At 37.9% G+C, this 19,063-nt stretch overlaps 1 protein-coding gene across 5 annotated transcripts in view; it reads right to left on the bottom strand.

The window, feature by feature from the left end:
* Positions 1-19,063, bottom strand: part of MID1 (midline 1) — a 256,629-nt gene that overhangs the window by 4,268 nt on the left and 233,298 nt on the right. For all 5 annotated transcript variants that reach the window (XM_089511601.1, XM_089511600.1, XM_089511598.1 and 2 more), the window contains exons 4-8: positions 18,731-18,838; positions 14,325-14,473; positions 12,367-12,494; positions 10,148-10,291; positions 163-324 (exon numbers count right to left, since the gene is read on the bottom strand). In XM_089511601.1, the coding sequence (XP_089367727.1) occupies positions 163-324; positions 10,148-10,291; positions 12,367-12,494; positions 14,325-14,473; positions 18,731-18,838 (691 nt within the window). The remainder of the gene's footprint in view (positions 1-162; positions 325-10,147; positions 10,292-12,366; positions 12,495-14,324; positions 14,474-18,730; positions 18,839-19,063) is intronic.

Here is a 19,063-nt window from a genome sequence, read left to right on the forward strand (position 1 = left end):
TAGACATTTTTGCTAGACAAAATAAATGGCATACAATTGTGGAAAGTGCTAAAATATAGGCTTTACATTGCATCACTATGTCATTCAAGTGTCAAACTGGGTGGAATTGAGGTAAAGGGGAAATGAAATGCATGTATGCTGGATAGATGAAATAGTACTCACTGTTCGTCTTCAGTTTTCCAGGCTCACTGTTTCGGCTGCCAGCCTGATTAATGGCCTTAACAACAAAGATGTACTTGGTGCCACTCTGCAGCCCATGGACCGTGTAGTGGTTTTGTTTGATATTTGGAACAATCATCCAGCTGTCGGCTGAATTACACAGACCTGTATTTCAAATCAAAATGCATTACTTATTGTATGGAGGAATTTTCTCTGATGCCTCTGAACAATCAGGTGAAGCTGAAAATGTCCTTAAACAATCCCAATATAACATAATCCCTTCACTCCTTTAAACAGCAATACCCTCACCAACTGAAACATTAGTTTTTCCATCTACTGATGGCTCAGGTATGAAGAGAACATGAATTTAAATGGCAAATGCATTTGCAGGGCTGTCAATTTTAAGTGGTACATGCCTATTTAAAGTGCCATTTAATGTAAGTGAATCATTCACAACTGAGACCATTAGGCAAGTGAATCTCTTTTTATTTTACTGTTCGATTGTCCCCACAACTCCCTCCCTGCCACCAAAACGAGTCTTCAAAATGAAGGAAGACACCATGAAAATTTTCCCTCCCAGAAATGATTTCAGTACAAATAGGTATTAATATATTATAGAAATGCCATCTGTTCATAATTTAAGGTTACTTCGGTTACTTCACTGTTTAGTAATTAAGAGATGAAAGGGGAAACTTTCCTTCCCTGAAACTGGTAGTGACACAAATGAGCTAGAGAAGATTCAAAATAGAGTAGGAACATCTTTTTGAAGCAGGGATTTTACAGGCAAATCTGAACTAACTGAACATCTGTTCATTAATTGGTGTCAGAGCTGGTTCCAGCCCTCAGTGCAGTGTTGTCAATGCTGCTCATCATTCTGGGCTCCTGCCCAGTGGGGCTGCCACATCTGCCCCCTCAGGGGCTGTATTCACTGGGCCTACCAGTCAGTTCTATCCTGAATGTGCTTACCTGGTAGGAAGTGGCAGTGTTTCCTACTACAGCTGAGCCACTGCTTTGATCTGATCCATTCTGGGTGACCACCCCTTAGATTCACCCAATGCAAGGCCCAACAAAATTCAAAAGAAAGCATTTCCTTCCCTATATCCAGAAGAACTATGGATGGAAGTTTCTAGAGGTTTCCTCAGGCAGCAGATGCCAGAAGGAAAGAACAAGTTACTGGAGGAGAAAGCAGCCTACTTACACCCCCTAGCTGCCTTCAGGGTGCTCTTCAATGGCCATTGCAGTTGGCTTTTGCATAGGGGCTGGGAAGAAGACTCATCTTGGCCAGCCGTGAAAATCATTAATTTTCAAAGGAAAATAATCTTCAGCCTTTTCTTTTAAATGCAACTGCTATACTTCCTTTCTCTTAAAAGGGGCTTAGTTGGGAAAGGTTCTCTGGAGGCACTTTGAGATATTGCACTTTCCATGATCCCATGGAATACAGGGTGATGATGTGCCAGAACAGTTTTCATATGTATTTTGAAACTCAGCCCAATAACTTTCTTTGGCTGTTTTGGGAATGTATTTCTCTTAAATATAAATTCATAAGGGAAAATTAACACTTCATAAATTCCCCTACACAGTAGAATAGGCTGTAGAGGGATATTGTGGGATTTCCATTCCCTAGATGAGGATCTCTAGGAGGCAGGTGAGGCCTAGAGAATTTGTATTACTCTAGTGACACTAGACTAGGTAAAATGTTTAAGATTCTTCTCTGTTTTGTGGTTCATGAGCAGAAATAACAGCTGTGAAATACTGCTGTTCCCAGTCAATTCTGGTTTCTGATTTCAGAAAACAATGCTTTAAAGCATGGACAGTAAGTTCCCACAAGCAATGCAATAATGGATTTTTAAGGCTATATTCAATAAAATGAATGGAATGTTAATAAGAGACTACTGGCCCAGTGCATGGACCATAATGAGGTATCATGCAGGATTTGTGAGATATTGGAGATGGAAAGAGGAAGAATTCTTTTATTCTTCGTATTATTACCATTTTACAACCTGGAGGTAATCATTCATAAAACTTTTTCTTTTCTTTTCTCCAGGATCTGTTGCTGCTGAAGTTCAAAAACAGATGGGGAACAATATGCAAACTGAAAATCATCTTCATATTTACTATTGGATCCACTGTTTCAGCAGAGTGAAATACACAAATAGTGCAAAAGTCACAGGAAGGCTACATTATCTCTTGAGCATTTCAAACTTTTAAAATGCTATAGAAAATTATATTATGAGAATAAATGCCAAAATCCACACTTAGGTAATGTCCTTATTAGTACATATGATGCTTCCTCCTCCAAACTCACTTATGGTTGGAAAATAATAAATAAAGTATGTCTGTTAAGTACATTTTCAAACTTTCCCACAATACTTTAATATATTAATTAAAACTGAAGTGTCTCATAGAATGTAATGTGGAGGTGGTAAATCAAGAACTATTGCTAATGGAACTTTTATTCTGAAGCACTCAGAAGACAATACAATCTTTAAAATGAAGTTAATTTAAACATTTGCATGCATTTAAAAGGGCCAACTTGAGTAAGAGTATACACTGATCTATGTCCAAATATTTTTTTTCTTATCTCAAAATGATCTGTGTCTAGTCATCAAAGAGGGAATACACAAACTAAATACTGCATGGCAATGGAAAATCCATATGGAAGGAACTTCAAGTGATATATTTTCAGAAAATGCTATGCAGATTTCCTGGTCAAGTAAATGTAGTATTTTCCATGTGCATCATTCCATGGAATTAAAGTCAGATGTTGGCTTCTGGAAAAAACATGTACATTACCAGTCCATAAAGGCCATGCTGAAATCCCCATTTATTTCCCAGTTATGACTATAAGAGACAGCGTTCTGTGCACATAGTACTGGGTTCTTTTCAACTTCCGCAGAAGAGAAGGCTACAGCTATCTATTTAGGTTAGAATTCTTTGGTAATTGGTAAACCAGCAACTATTCATTAAAATAGATTTTGGAGAACCACTGACTACAGCTGATGGATATAATAGTCATACACTATGTACATTGTGTGTACATGGTGTATGATTCTTTTTTCCACATAGTTGTAATTTCAATGTAGGAAAATCATTTGGAGTGAAGATGTCTTAAATCTGCTATTAAGTAGTGAAAAAGAACAGTTATGCCAAAGTGAAACCACTGTATGATGTGTCGATACACACCTAAATGATTCCAATCCCTGGTGGGTTTCAGTGGTCAATTTAATCCAAAACGTTTCTGAGTTATGGTGACTGTAAGGTGAACCTATCATGGGGTTTTCTTGGGGTTTTCTTGGCAAGATTTGTTAAGTGGAGATTATCTATAGCCTTCCCCTGAGGCTGAGAGCATGTGGCTTGCCCAGGGCAAGCTTATTGCAGAGCATACCCATCAGGATATATTTGCAATGGAGACAAAATTCACCAATTAGTACCTGATCTACCTATTTTAAACAAAAACCTTCAAAACCTCCAGAAACCATGGACTACATAAATCCTGTTGTTACTCCTCATAGACAGACCCATTAAATCAATGAACTTTTCAACAATGAAGTGTTAACACACCATTCACCAACTTAGTAAATAGACTTACTTGATTGAAACTAAGGAACAAGATTCTAGCCAATATGTTTAACTGAGAAAAGCAAAACATTTCAAAGGAAGATGGCATATGTCTTGCTACTTATTTAGCTCACAAGAAATATCCAGAGAATTGATCTTCAATGACAGGGAAGAACAACCACATAGCCACTCCTACTTTTTCAGTTTTAGGAGACAAATTCCAGTCAGCAGCCTAAGTTGACTGTGTGGTCATATATCAACCATGATGCATTTTTATCGTCACTAGGGAATGAATTCACAGTAGTAGTTAAACAGTGTTCTACTATTTCCTTCGCACTAATTCATTGGCAGATGTTGCAGATGACCCTCTCAATTTAGTATGAACCTTGTAGCTTCCTGCTCCAGACTTTCTATCAGTACTATTACTCCAATATTAAAATCTCTTCATTGGCTGCCAATCAGCTTCCAGGTGCAATACAAAGTGTTGGTCATTACTTTTAAAGCCCTACATGGCTTGGGCCCAAGTTACTTAAGGGAACGCCTCTCTCTACACAATCCGCCCCGCACTCTTAGAACATCAGGAAATAAATTATTGGAATATACGAAAATTAGACTAATTACAACTTCCCATAAAGTGTTTACAGCCGCGGCCCCTAAACTAAACAACTTACTGGAAGAGGTCCATCTTATTACCACCTTAGAAGCCTTTAAGAAGGCACTTAAGATGGATCTCTTCCGACGGGCCTATCCACTTGACCTTTTATAGCCGATCTCAAAGAACACTCCCACTTCTGAATTTGATAGCATGGAAAACAGATGGTGATTTGGTCATTTTAGTGATTGGTAGTAGTTTATGCGGCTTTATGCATATGCTGAAAGCCGCACGGGGAAGAAGGGGCTGCACGTCCCATAGGGACTAATGGGGTGCATGCCCATGGTGCGTACATGCCGCCATGCCACCGCGTGCACAAGCCCCATTAATTTAAATGGGGCTTGAGCATACGCGTAATTTGCTTTATGCAGAGGAGTCCGGAATGGATCCCCCGCATAAAGCAAGGGTGCACTGTACTGTATCTTGTAATTTATTGTTGATTTTATTCTCTGCCTCGATCTGCAGGGAGAGGCGGGAAATACAAATAAAATGTATTATTATCATTATTATAATATTTTAGGCATGTTCAGAATAAGTAAATAACATTAAATACTGCTATGTATATACTTGTGTGCATATGGACACATACTGATAGGACAACAATATTGCAAAGATGTAGGGGTTTTTGGCATGTAATTTATTTCTTCAAAAAATACTTCTAATTTGTTTCAATTAGAACAGCAATAACTAATAACTATGCTTATTGAAAAAAGTATTTTTCCAATTTCTCTTCTCTCTCTGATTCTCATATGCTACACAAGATATTTGAAAATGGAGTGGTGGGGGAGGAAACCAGTTAGAAAAATCAAGCTTTCTTAGATGTATTTCAGAAATAGATCAGCAGAAGGAGCATTCTAAAAGGATAAGGGTGTGAAAGCATGTGGCTGCTAAGACCAATTGGCAAACTTGCCCCCTGACACTGTGCAAGTGGGGAAGTGTGTCCCACTCACACATAATGTTCCGTGGACCTCAGCCAACAACTGCATCTTTTATAAACAAATTATTACATTATAATTGAGCAGTCCCTTGTATTAATCCTTCTATGCATAAAAAGAAGAAGCAACTCACAATGCTGCATTCTGAATACTTCACACTGTGCCATGCCCTATGAAAAGCTACAAGCTTATCCAAATCAGGGCATACAATTAATGTTTGCCACCCTACACACCATTAAGACAAGATGGTTTTGTGCTGACTCATTATTAAGCTTCATTTCAGGAAGTCTGGAATAACATCCTCCACTGTATTTCTCACAATGCAGAGGCTTTGTTCTAAAGCGTCCCTCCAGCGCTTTGCAGCTGACGTACTGTCTTTACCCCACAGTATGCCTTCTGTCAGCATAATGCTATGCTGAAAATGGGTCAGAGGGAATGAAGCACAGTTTTATTATCACTGCTTGTTCGTGATTAATCAAAGAAACCCATAGCCCTCCCATGCCCTTTTCACTTTATCTCTCTTGCTGTAATTCCTTTATAGTACCCTTAAGTTACATCCAAACTGACTATGAAATGCAGGTGTCTACAGAAGATTACTGTTGGTTTCACCGAGCATTAAGTCCTTTAAACATTTAGACATTGCTGATATAAATTAGGTGCTATCTAAGAGTACTGGGAAACATTTCAGCAATATATGTGAAATGTTTTCAGATTCACAAATCATATCAAAGCACCATATTTAGTCAAGATGCTCAGTTTGTCAACCATTCAACCAAAAATACCAGCTGAATGGTTACCCTAATGTTCTTCCACTATTCAAGGGCAGGATTACCCTTAAATATGGAGATAACATTATTTTGAAAGAACAAATAATGGAATGTTAGTACCTGAATCAGAGCACATGAAGAACTGAATTTTCAGTCTCCAGATGAAACCATAGTACATGAAAATCTATAATTGGGATTTTAAAGCCTATTTTTCTCTTAAATAATAACTAAATTAATATTAAATGATCTAGATGTAATCATGTTAAGAGTTACTCTCTGTACCACATAAATGTGTTTGCCAATACCATAGTTCAAACAGGATTTCCCGTGAAAATAGGAATTTTTAAAAATTACCAGACACAGGCCAGTATTCATTGGTATCATTCTGCTAGTGCTAGTGATGTTGTGGCTGTGAAGATGTAATTCTGAATTATGCACATGGGGGAAATTGAACACAGTTTCTAGTTCTACCATCAGTTGTGCAACTGATGATACAAGCGGTAGCATGCTTAGGAAACATAAAAACAAATGTGTTACTGCTTTTTATATTGGAAAAACCATGGAATTTGGCTAGCCCACTGTTTTCCTCTGCTAATGTTGCTTTGGATTTAGGCCATAGATATTTAAATACCATATGATGAAAATAAAGTTCTTATTCTGCTGCTTGTTTAACTATCAAATGGAACTTAATTCATATAATAAAGAGGCGCTCCTGTAATTCAAAAGGCAGATCATGGAAAAAAGGGAGTAAAACTCTTTTGGATGCTTGCCTGAATGCACCAATTGTGGAAATGGCCTGGAGTTCCTTTGCACAGTTGAAGCTAGTGAGCCAACTGCTTCAACTCCTTGAGATGCCTGATTTGGCCACAGTGACACATGCCTTAAACCTTATCAGCCAGATTCTGCTTTAACAGGTGTGGAAGCATCCTATAAAACCTTTGGATTTGTAGTTCCATGAACAACTATAGCTCTCTGGCTGAGAATTCTAAGTGTCACTCCTTAAACTACAAGTTACAGTTGGAAGCACAATAGTTCAAGTGGGATAATAGCACTATAGTTGTGAAGTGTGAAATACTGGAAAAACTGTTGTTGACAGAGGTGCTAGGCTTATATGATAGTTTTTTGGGAGCACTTTTGGCTACTGTAAATTTTAATCCCGAAAATGTACAGGTTTGTTCGCCTATCTTTGTTGTTGTTGTGTGCCTTCAAGTGGTTTCTGACTTATGGTAACCTTATCATGGGGTTTTCTAGGGGTTGAAAGTGTGTGACTCACTGAAAGTCACCCAGCTGGTTTGCATGGCTGAGAGGGAAACTGAGCACTGATCTCCAGAGTCCTAGTCCTATGCTCAAACCACTATACCTGAATTCACAAATACTTAACAGGATGCCAGCCTATGTCTTCAATCTAATGTGTTCAAATATTTACACATATTTGTGTTTCAATTATGTTTTGGTTGGCTCTTGCTATGTGCTATCTTGAGTCCCATTTTTTGGAAGAAAGGTTGGATACAAACCCATTGAATTACTGAATAAATAAATATAAATATCAGACATTGGACTTAATCCATCTGCTAGTCTCAGACAGAAAAGACTCACTGAATAAATGGGATTTACAGAAATTGACTTTGCATTGAGCAATTGATTTGACAGGTTAGCTCTAAACTGGGCTAGCAATTGGATTTAGGGCCTTATTTCTATGTATCAGTCATGAGCCTTTCACTGCTCTTTTCTACTTCATTTTTTTGGTAGCAAACAGAATGAGACAAGGCCAAGGTAGACTGAAACAGAATGGAAAAATGTCCAAATGATGATTAAATTGTTCAGTTTTTATATTCTCATACTCAGAAAACAACACTACACATGCCAAATCTGAAGTAAGTCTCCTTGTATCCAATGGAACTTACTCTGAGGCAAGTGTGTTTGTAAGTCTTATATTAAACCAAAATGTCTGTAAATTGATTTATTTATAATATGTATTGGTTGTTGTTGTTGTGTGCCTTCAAGTCATTTCTGCCTTATGGCACCATAAGGTGAGGTTTTCCTGGCAGAATCTGTTCAGAGAGGGTTTTCTTTTGCTTTCTTCTGAGGCTGTGTGACTTGCCCCAGATCACCCAGAGTGTTCCCATGGACAAGCAGGGATTTGAACCCTGGCCTCCAGTGTCTCAGCCCAAGACTCAAACCACTGTACCATGCTGGCTCTTGAAATTTTCCATAATCTTTCAATTTAAAATTCTGAAGATGATACATAAAATAAAACACTACAAAACTATTTAATATAGCATATCTACACAAACAAACAGCAAGACAAAAGAAAACATACAAACATAAAACCAGATTCATAATTAAAATAATGAATAGCAGGTGTACTGTACTATGAATCTATTCTCACAGTACAGTACAGCACAGACATCTTCTCTTCATTTCATGACAAGTACATTGATTAAGAAAAAGGTTACACAATGTCACAATTATATATGCAAATTGGTGGAAGAAGGAAGAAAAGAAGGCTTTTCACCTTCAACATTAAGTAATGCTCTGTCATCACTAAAGAGCATGGTGGAAAAGCAATAATTAAATAATTTAAGCTAATAAAAACTGTATCGCTTCATCACTGACATAATGGTTTTTGATTGATGCATAATAGTAATATGTAAGGACTAGCTAGTTAAATGCAATCCATGATAAAATAAACAACTCCATGTGCAGAGACCATAATTATGGGAACAAGGTCAAACTGGATAAGCTAATTTGATTTATTTCTATTGCTATATTCCTTTGATGTGGTATTAATACTGTGGCAGAAGTATGTCACAGTTCTTGATGCATTAGTGGTAAATGATGTGTTGAAACGCTTTAAAAATGCTACAGAGAAGTTCTTAAGATTTTGAAACTGATGCTAGTGTTTTGCTAAGCATGTCAGCATTTAGTCAATGAAACTGTCTGCATGCTTAAACCAAGGAATGTAAAGACTTGAAACCAGATTTACAGAGCTGCAATGTAAAATGGGATTTGAAGCAGACATGGCTCACTGCTGAGCAATTAAAATTGCCACTGAAACTGCAGGTCCCTGCATTGAAAACGCTTCATTATACACCACAATGTATTTTGTGATTGTCTTATCTTACCTTTGGTTGATTTCATTTTCACATTACAATACTTATTGTAATGTGACACACCTGTATCATGCATTACTGCTTTATCTGTAGCTCAGTGTTAACAGATTCTTCCTGTTCTTCCATTCCTTGTGTGTGTTTATGTATTTATATGTGTATGTAAATAAACAAAACATAATCATTCACACACAAGGATACACACACACACACACACACCACCCTATTCATAACATGTCCCATGATAACCTTTATCACAATTTGTTAGTGTTTTAAGGTGTCATATCACAATTACTGTTACACTTCAACTTGCAATAACTTTGTAAATAATAGCAGCCTTGCTCTGTGATCTGAGTGCATACTGGAAATCTCCTCTGTGAGAAATAAACAGGGCTTTGCAACAATAACCATATGCAACTCTTGACAGTTCCCGTTAGCTTGGAAGGAAATTAATTATACTGGAAGCCATACATGGGAAATAATGACGTTACCTATTGGAAGAAGGGTAATGAGAGCATAATGATATTTTTGTCAAATAGTATAATGAATGGTATTATTATTATTATTAGTAGTAGTAGTAGTAGTAGTAGTATTACAAGAAAGTCCACTGGTCACTTGTAAAATGTTTTGGAGGTGATATTAAGGGCTATTTGGACTTTTAAAGTATTTTTTAAAATTAAAATAAATAAATAAAAATCATACTAGTAACATGTTACTCATGTGTTACTTTTAAAGGAAAGAGTATTGGGCCAACACATTATTCTAGACAAAGCATAAAGAAAAAGAGTAAAAAAAAAAAAAAAATCTTCTGAGCTCCAACACATTTCTCTTAGGTTACCACATTAGGTACCTTGTTATCATGTTATCATGACATTGGTTTATAAATAGAATAATTTCACTTGCTTTTGATTTGTTGGTTTAACATCACAATGAAACACAGCTGGATGCAAAATCATTGGTACTTACTAACTACATTAGCTTGTCCAGTGAAGATGGTATACTGCAACTCATAGGAGACCACACTGAATTCATCATCTGAGGTCCAGTGAACCGTGATTGTGTCATATGAAGCAGTACAAAGCTCTTCTCTAATAGTTGGAGGATTTGGAGCTGTGAAAAATGGAAAACAACTGTTAACATTTGTTACATAGTTCCACTGCATTCACTTCATCCATTTATTGCAACCATCTGCTTTCTGTAGTCTTCCTTGTACCAAATGTTGGTCTTTTTTTAATCAACAAAGATGGCAATCTTCATGGTACCTACCAGCCAGTGCCCACCATTTTCCACCTTCAGATGACTAAAATAAAGGGTTTTTCTGGGACACTGAGGGAGGGAAAGAGAGACCCACCAAAAATAAATAAATAAAAATTAAACAAAATAAAAATCTAGTGACCAACTTAAAGAACACAATCAGAAGTTCAGAAATTAATCTTTTTTTCACATAGGAAATTAAGTTGAAAGTTCCTTCCAGACTGCTCTCAATTCAACACCAGTGCCAAGCATTTCATTAAAACTGAGAGCGGGGGAAGAGATAGTGGGCAGGATCCAGTGGTGTACTTCTGTTGCATCTTACTACTTCCTCAAGAACCATCAAACTCTTCCCCTTATGCACGCCTTCAGCCACCACTATGCAGTCAGCAACTCAGTTCTAGTGGCAGATGGCCCTCCTGGCAGATCTCTGAGATCAGCTGTCCAAAGCTGGCAGATGAGCATTTCTGCTAGAGGGACCTTATTTTTACTCCTAACCTTCTGCAACTGGCACATATTTGAATAAGTCAGAGTGCAGTGACAACATGCAATGAATTTACTAAATGTTATGAGAAGGAGAGGTACTCTAATTTCCTAGACAGGAAATTTTAAAAAAATAATTAGTTTTAAGAAAAAATGAGTTAAGCCTTCACTAAAAGTCATTACAGAATAAAAATGTAATTTTTTTGCTCATTTCATTCTCATAAAAAATTGAAAACTATCAGATGTTTTCTCTCTGTTAGGTGAGATTATAAGAGTTTATGCACATTTTTGGATGATTTTTTTTGCATTTGGGAACCTTTTTATTACAATTTCATTTGAGCAAAAATGAATTTGGTGCAAAATATGTTTTTGTTCAAAACATTCTATTTTGTGCAAACACTTTTCTGGAAAAAATGTATGAAGCGCAATTTTTGGCATAAAAATGTTTTTGCAGAAATTCCTATTCTTTGGGGGGGGGGGTGAATTCAGAAAATGCACAAAAACCCTTTCATAGCACAAAGACATCCTTTCATAGAGAGGACAAGAAATTTTGCAAATATCCTTTACATCGTGAAGCTTTCATGGCCAGCATCCAGTGGGTTCTTTGGGCTATGTGGCCATGTTCTAGAAGAGTTTATTCCTGATGTTTCACCATTCTCTGAAGATGCCAGACACAGATGTTGGTGAAACATCAGAAATAAACTCTTCTAGAACATGGCCTCATAGCCCAAAAAACCCACCAAAACTATTCTTTACAGCCCTACTACAATTGGATTAAAATATAGCAATCCTTGCTATCCATGCCAATGCTGCTGTTGTATGTGATTACCACTGTATGTACCATATACGGGCCAACTCCTTCTGTTTAAAGAAGCAGTACTGACCATTGTAACTTGTCCAGTTGGAGTGGGTTAAATTAGCACCTCTCATACCAGATCAACACTTTGCAGGAAGAACCACTGTGTCTTAAATCAATGTTTCCGCTGAAAAGATTAAATTCCATGCACTGAACAAATTCTCCAATAGCAAGTTACCTGTAAAATGTTGCTACGTAGTGTTTTGTTCTACTCCAGTTTTTATCCAGGCAGAGAATACATGTTATTCTCAAGGAATTGTGCTACAGAATTCATACACTAAAAGACTCGTCTTGGATAAAAATTGTCCCACCAAATCTACTGCATTTGCAACAAGGAGGGCTGACAGCTGTTTTCTGGGCATTTGGGTCTTGTCTACCCATAACGTACAGTACTCAGATACAGTCCTGTTGACATGAGGCATTTATATACCCCACAATACAATGAAATTTTCCTTGAGATAATAAAATAATCCAAATTAGTGTAGTTTAAATTTATCAATCCAGTTGGGCGGGGATTAAAGTAGTGTATATGTGTGTGTGTGTGTGTGTGTGTGTAAAGGGGCAGGGAGAGAAAGAAAGGGATGTAGTATCTTACCTGTGAGATAATCAAGGCATTCCAATAGTTTCTTCTCTCTGGTAAAATCCAGTGCAAAGGTATCAAAGGTGTCATTGAGATTAATTTCTGGAATAAGAACTTGAGAAGATGCAGTCGCCATTGCAACTCTGCAATGTAAGAAAGAGGACATAAATGGAGTTTTGATTGAATCCTGGGAATTAGTCTGAATGTGACAAACATTCTTATACAGTGCTTGTAGTGAAACAAAGAGGGTGAATCAACGTAGCCATGAGTAGTATCTCTTCTAAGTTTTAGAAAGTATGCACAAGGAAGAAAGAGCCTTTCATTCAAACAAGGGTTTGATTATTAACTCACTACAGAACGTAAATTAGAAAGGAATATGAATGATTGTATTTATGTTGCCTTAATATAATTTAAATATTAATAACTAATATTAGCATGGTTGTTCAAAGGTATTCTCCAAGCTCCTGACCCTTTCTTTTTAAGGCATGCCTCAGCACTTTGGGTAGCTCTTTAGCTCTTTTAAAGTTCAGAATGAAACCCAGGGTGGATATATTGCCCCACTATCATGGGGGCATCCAACCAGCACTGGCTGCAAGTAGAAATTTAACAATAGGGGTGACTGTGTAACAAATATATTTCTATTGTACAATATATCATTGCTTCAGTCCAAGCATCTGATACCTGAGGCAATTGTATCATTTTGCACAACGGCAGGCCAACCTTGAAGACTAGAGATAATGATGTGACCAATCTCTCTCTCTGTTCGTGTCTTTGTCTATGTGTGGTCAACACAAGGGTTTTTTTTAATTCAACATTAAATGTAAATTTAAAATGTGAAAACTCCCAGCGTTGTGTTTCTCTAATCTCCTAAATACCATTCAAAAGAAGAAGAAAAGAAGTAACATTATTTTTATTTCTTGCAGAAAGGTCTTAACAGATTGATTTTCTGCATTTTTCTGTAACACTGCTCTGCTAACTAGTACACATTTCCAGGTGTTGCTTCACACATCTGTTTCTGAAAAGGCATAGAGCACTTCTCCAGCTGATAACAGTCACACCATTTTAACTGTCCAATCTGTTGGGTGAAGCTGAAGCCATTAGGCATCATTAACTGGAGGGGGTGGGGGAGAAAACTTTTCCTTCTTTCTTTATTTTACAGTTTTTATTTATTTTTAGGCTAGCAGCAGCTTTGCAGAAAACCATGAAGCAACACAATTTTCAGCCTTTCAAAGACATGACAAGCAAATGCTAGAATTGTAAGTGGATTCTCGTGTTTTGAGAATACCCAGGAAAGGATTCACATTCACTTAGGGACAGATAAAAAAGCTTCCTGCAATATGTTCAGGAATACTCTAAGCTTCTCAATTTAGAAGTCGGTATACACTTTCAATCAATTGTACTTCCCTGCCATTCATGACATCTAGTAGACAAAAATTACAATTGCTTCCATGGTTGACTTTCCCAAAGCATAAGATATAATTCTCCACCTGAAATAGAATAATCAGGTTTGAAACTCACAGGTAGTTATTTCAGCCTGTGTTTATTATACTAAATGCTTGGCATACGTAATGTATTTCCATAAATTGTAATTTGTTTTGGCTTACGTTAATATGGGAAATTACAGTATGGACTAATCAATAGTATGTTAATAGTTTATTCCCCAACCAAAGAATCTTATTGTTGATAAGGCAGACATGCTTGTAGTTTTCAAAGAACCAATCTGGAAACCCACCTTAGATTTGTAGATGCTATTTAAGGTGCTGATATGTCACACCTTGATATGGAAGTCACTGGCTGCTCATATAAACAATTCTCACAACCCTTCAGCCAGCATAGTTATGCTAGTAGAGGGATTCTACACAGGCCCAGCACTGCAAGTCTCTGGATACATTATGGATACTAGTCCCATCAGAAACAGAACGGTTGATTAGATAGCCCAACCCTACATGGATCTTCTGATCTGATGGCATTACCTTTCGGTTATGTTCTTAGCAGACTGCAAGAAACGTGCATGATCATTTTCCTTCAGCGATTGTTCAGCTTGTGAGATCAAAGAGGTGGAGCGTTCAATGCATTGTTTGCAATTAGCTATCTGCTGGGCCAGTTTTCTCAGTCTCACCACCTGGAAGTGTGCAATGGAGGAGGAGGAAGAACAGAAGCCTAAGAAAACATTTCAATCCATGAACTCAAAAACATGCTTCTATATTTCCACTTCTTCATTGCCATAGTGCAAACAAGGTGCTAATGTGAGCAGCTTAGCTGAGAAACAAGAATCCCGTTTACACCTGTTTCAGTCTGAGGTTATATTGTTCCAAATGAAAGCTTTATTCTCCACACTGGAGAGATCCAAAATAAGCACAGCTGGTAGATATTCCGATAGTGGAAATGTCACTTCCCATCAGTCTCTGCTTCTCCGTGAACAAAAGACTATTGTTTCCCCCAAACTGATGTCTTCAAAGCAGCTTACAAGGTGTGTTACATTTTGTTGTAAACTTCTGGCCACAGAACAAAACCTGACTAAAAGGAGTAATTCACATTGACTGACAATAAAATAAATGTTTACTCTGAGAGACTCCAATTCTTCCAGCTTTCTGTTGGAGTGAATTCAGTTACATAGAAACCCACATGATGTACATCTGTGATGAATTGATAAATGTGTAGAGTATAGTGCAATGCCAAGGCAGCCACTTGTCCATTGTCACTGAACTGTAATGGGAGATATTCTCAAATTAAAAGGCTAGGATTTTAAATCTCATTATTTAAAGTGAATATTAAGATGTTCCCTCTTCGGGTCCTAGACCAGAGAAAACTGCCCTCAATGAAATGTCATGAGCATCAGCATTGCAGCATAACAGAAATGGAAGAGAAAAGGGAAGGAAGTCTAATAATTGTGTACCGAAGAAAGACATTAAGCTCTGATTACATACTTTTTTAAAAAAGCAGGAAATCAACAAGTAGACTGGCAGCAAGTTTGGAATTTACAGGAAAAATAACAGTGTGCAGTGTTGGCATTTATTAAGCAATAAACATGTATATCATAGCTCTGCTAGCAGATATTTAACTACGATATGAACCGCAGTTCCTGAGCTCAAGGCTATAACAGTCAGCAGTTAATATATATCTTTTGAGCTGCCTTGGAAAGTTTTAAGTTTAAACGTGGTTATATAAATAAAATTAAGAAAGTGAGAATTTCTGATCTAAATGAATAGTTATTGCCTCAGATGCCGCTGACAAATAACCACAGGAAACCAAGCTGGAGGAAAGGCCACAACTTTATTAATAGCAAACAATTGGTAGGGTTGGCACCAACATGAGGTCAGGATCTGCGAAATCAAACAACCCCATGTTTGTCTGATTAGTGAAAACCTGGTACCCACAAGGCATTGGGATGACCTAGGGGCTAAGGAACACCGCTTGACCGCAACTCTGCCATGCGTTCACATATTCGCTAAGCCCCTAGTCACTGGGAGTCATCCTCGCGTTATGGTCCCCGCAATGGCCATACGCCTGCTCTATTCGCCCCCAGGTCCCGACTGACTCCCAAACCAGAGCTCCTTAGCCCTTGTACCACACTGTGCAGATCCTGGCCTATGCTGCCGACTCCAAGTTGTGACACTCCGTTGCCTCCTCCCTTCCTACTTGGCTCCGAACCGCTCGGATCCAAGCGCCGACTGAGGGCCAAAGCTGGCTGCGCGGCCTTATATAGGCCCCGGCTCCGCCCCCAGGTCACCTGATCCAGGAGACTCCTCCTCCCGCTCAGCTGACCAATGAGCTGCCCTGGAGGACCGGAACTCCCGAATCATAGAGCCCGGCCCCTAGAGCATTGCAGGGTGGAAGCAACTCCACTTCTGCCCCGCGCAACAATAAGGGGCCGGGGCAAGCCCCAGAGGCCTTTGGGGCTTGTAGTTTGTCGCCGCTTCTAGCGGCAAAGCAGCCTGCCCGTCCAGCCGGGCGGCCGCTTTATACCAAACTAGTCCAAGTTTAGTTTTCTAGAATTCTAAAGTATTCTAGGGTATATCACTTAGGAAGATCATGAGACACAACCATTTATTTTACCTTATATTTATTTATTTATTTCCATTAAATGGTGTTATATGTCTAATTTGTTGTTCTTCCTCAATTCAATCCAAAATATTATTATCTACTACTACTGCTGCTGCTGCAACTAGAGAGAGGGCTGCTTCATACCAGGGACTAATCAGCAGCTGAGATTTCTAGTTTTCAGCTAATACAGGTTTATAAAAGAAGCAGGTACCAGTGTAACTTTGTATAGTGTACTGAGAAATAAGCCCAAATTGGGTCATATGGGGCTTACTCACAGATAAGTGTGAATATTTTTTTAGTTTTTTAGATTCGTTTTAGTTCCCCACTTGAAGGATTCTAACCTTAATTATAAATATGAAATTTTAAAAAAATGTTTGAGTTTATTAACACTCTGAAGACACAGTGACCATCTTTTTGTGCCATAAAGACATCACTCTTACTGCCTAGTATAATGAATCCCAGGTGCTATAGGCTATATTTCAGAGGAAGCAATTGGCAAAACCACCAAAAATATTTCTTCCTCCTAAAAATCCTTGTATATGAAATTTGCTGGGTCACCATAACTTGACAGGTGACTTGAAGATATAGGGGTAAAGCAAAAAAGCTGCAATTGGCCGGGGCAATGGTAACTGCATGCCCTGCTCTCAAAATGGGTCTTCGTGGCAGTCCCAAACAAGCCTCTAGCAGCAGAGGTTTTTTGCCGCTCCTTTTTTTTGGTGGCTTCTGGCTGCTTTGGGGGCATGCATCTTCTGCATGCCATGCCCCTGAAGTGGCTGGAAGCTGCTCCTTTTGGTTTGTCTGTTTTGGGTCATGCACACACACATTACCAGGATAATGCCTTAGATCACACTTTAGTCTGAGAAAATGGAGGAACTGCATGAACTAAAACTGAGCGTTCCTGCAGAATGGCAATGCTTAACCATGAAGTCAAATTGCACAGTTGGTGGAACATGTGCTTAATTTGCTGGGGAAAAAAATGACACATTAGATTCTTTGGCAAATTTATTGGCTTTCTATGATCAAGGACTGCCTCAAATTTGCTAATGCATTTTCTTCATAGTTCAATGTTATAAAGCACTGGAAAGAATAACCTGTCAAATAAAAAATTAATGACTTCCCACTCCCTCTACTGCAAAAGGGAGAAGGCCTTTTTGACTCAATGAAAATTTGCCATGAACGTTGATGGAAGAATGACTTCCCATTGAAACCATGTAACCTAGGAGATTATACAGAAGGTTGTCATATGAGTTCCTAGTGTGAGATGTATTTTGTTAATAGTCCAAAGAAGTTTAGGGCCTGTGAAGCAACAACTTGGGAAACTGTGGTCTTTAAACATATTCTAGTCAACCCTTGCCTACAGGCCCTTTTTATTTTAGGTTAATTTGAATATACTGACAGCTAAGTGAACCATTTAACCTGCCCTTGACTTTATTTCTTGTCAAAGCTTTTCCCACACAGGGAGAGTTTATGTTTGACTTCTTCAAGCTAGTTTAGCAGTTAAAGATTGAATGGCTTGCACTAAAAAGAAACAAGAATCATGGTCAAACTGATTTCACAGTTAGCTAGGTAACCAATTTAAAGCTTGAATGAATATCTGAAATTTACTTCACACAACAGGCTGACATCAGAAACAGCTGCACTACAGTTATTAAGAAATTGTATTTAACCTGAAACCTTTTTTACAATACAGTATTAAAATGTTTCATGGCACCCCTTAACACATGGCAGTTTTTAACTTCTTTCTTCACACTCTTTCAGCATCTTTCCATGACTTCTCCCCCCCCCCCCCCCGCTTTTAAAGATTCATATCAAGAAAGCTACCTTGTATAAATATATTTAATAAATTATTCAACAAATTATTATCTATAGAATAAAATATTTATGCAGATTACTGTATTCAAGTTACTAATTCTTATGATACAGCCATGGGCATATTCCAGATCTTAGTTCACACAAAAAGCTTTGCAACAGACCATTATTATTATTGGGAGTTTTGGTAAATTGAAAATGCATGCAGGCTGCTACCCCCTTGAAAGTGTCATTTGTCTGATTTGTTTTTTTAAAAAGCACCATGTGACTAGAAAAATAAAAATAGCATATTATAGCAATAATATTGAGTGTAGTAAATTTTAAATCATGACTGAATGTTTTCTTAATGAATAGTGACAGCATGCAGTACTTCCCTTTCTTAAATGTAGCATCTTTCAAGGAGGTTTCAAGGACTTGTGGTGCATTTTATAGACCACTACAGCAAAAAGTCAGAGAATTTATGGAGCATAAACCATTTGCCAAGAATGGTTCATGTATATGAGGACTTCCAAGGCAAAATTCTTACCTTTCCTTCCTTGATTTTGGTCCCAATAATCTGACGTCTTTGCTGGATTATTTCAATAAGCAGGTCACATTCCTCCATCAGTTTTGTTTCTTGTCGTGATGCATTCACCTAAAAAGCACACAAGATTTTGTCATTTGTCTCAGCATGTTCTGAATGCTTTAATTCATGCATTTCTCTTAGAAGATAAAGTTGTTCCCCCACCATCAATGATAAAATAAGAACAAAATATCCAATAAAATAAGATGCTTACCTAGAGTAAATTCTCAATCCTCTTCTCTCCCCTGTATCCCCCCCTCCTCCGTATCTGCCAAAGGAGGCCCATCCAAACTCACA

This window comes from Sceloporus occidentalis, unplaced genomic scaffold, assembly GCF_023333645.1.
Source record: "Sceloporus occidentalis isolate IW3139 unplaced genomic scaffold, rSceOcc1.0.p SCAF_2, whole genome shotgun sequence".
NCBI lineage: Eukaryota > Metazoa > Chordata > Lepidosauria > Squamata > Phrynosomatidae > Sceloporus > Sceloporus occidentalis.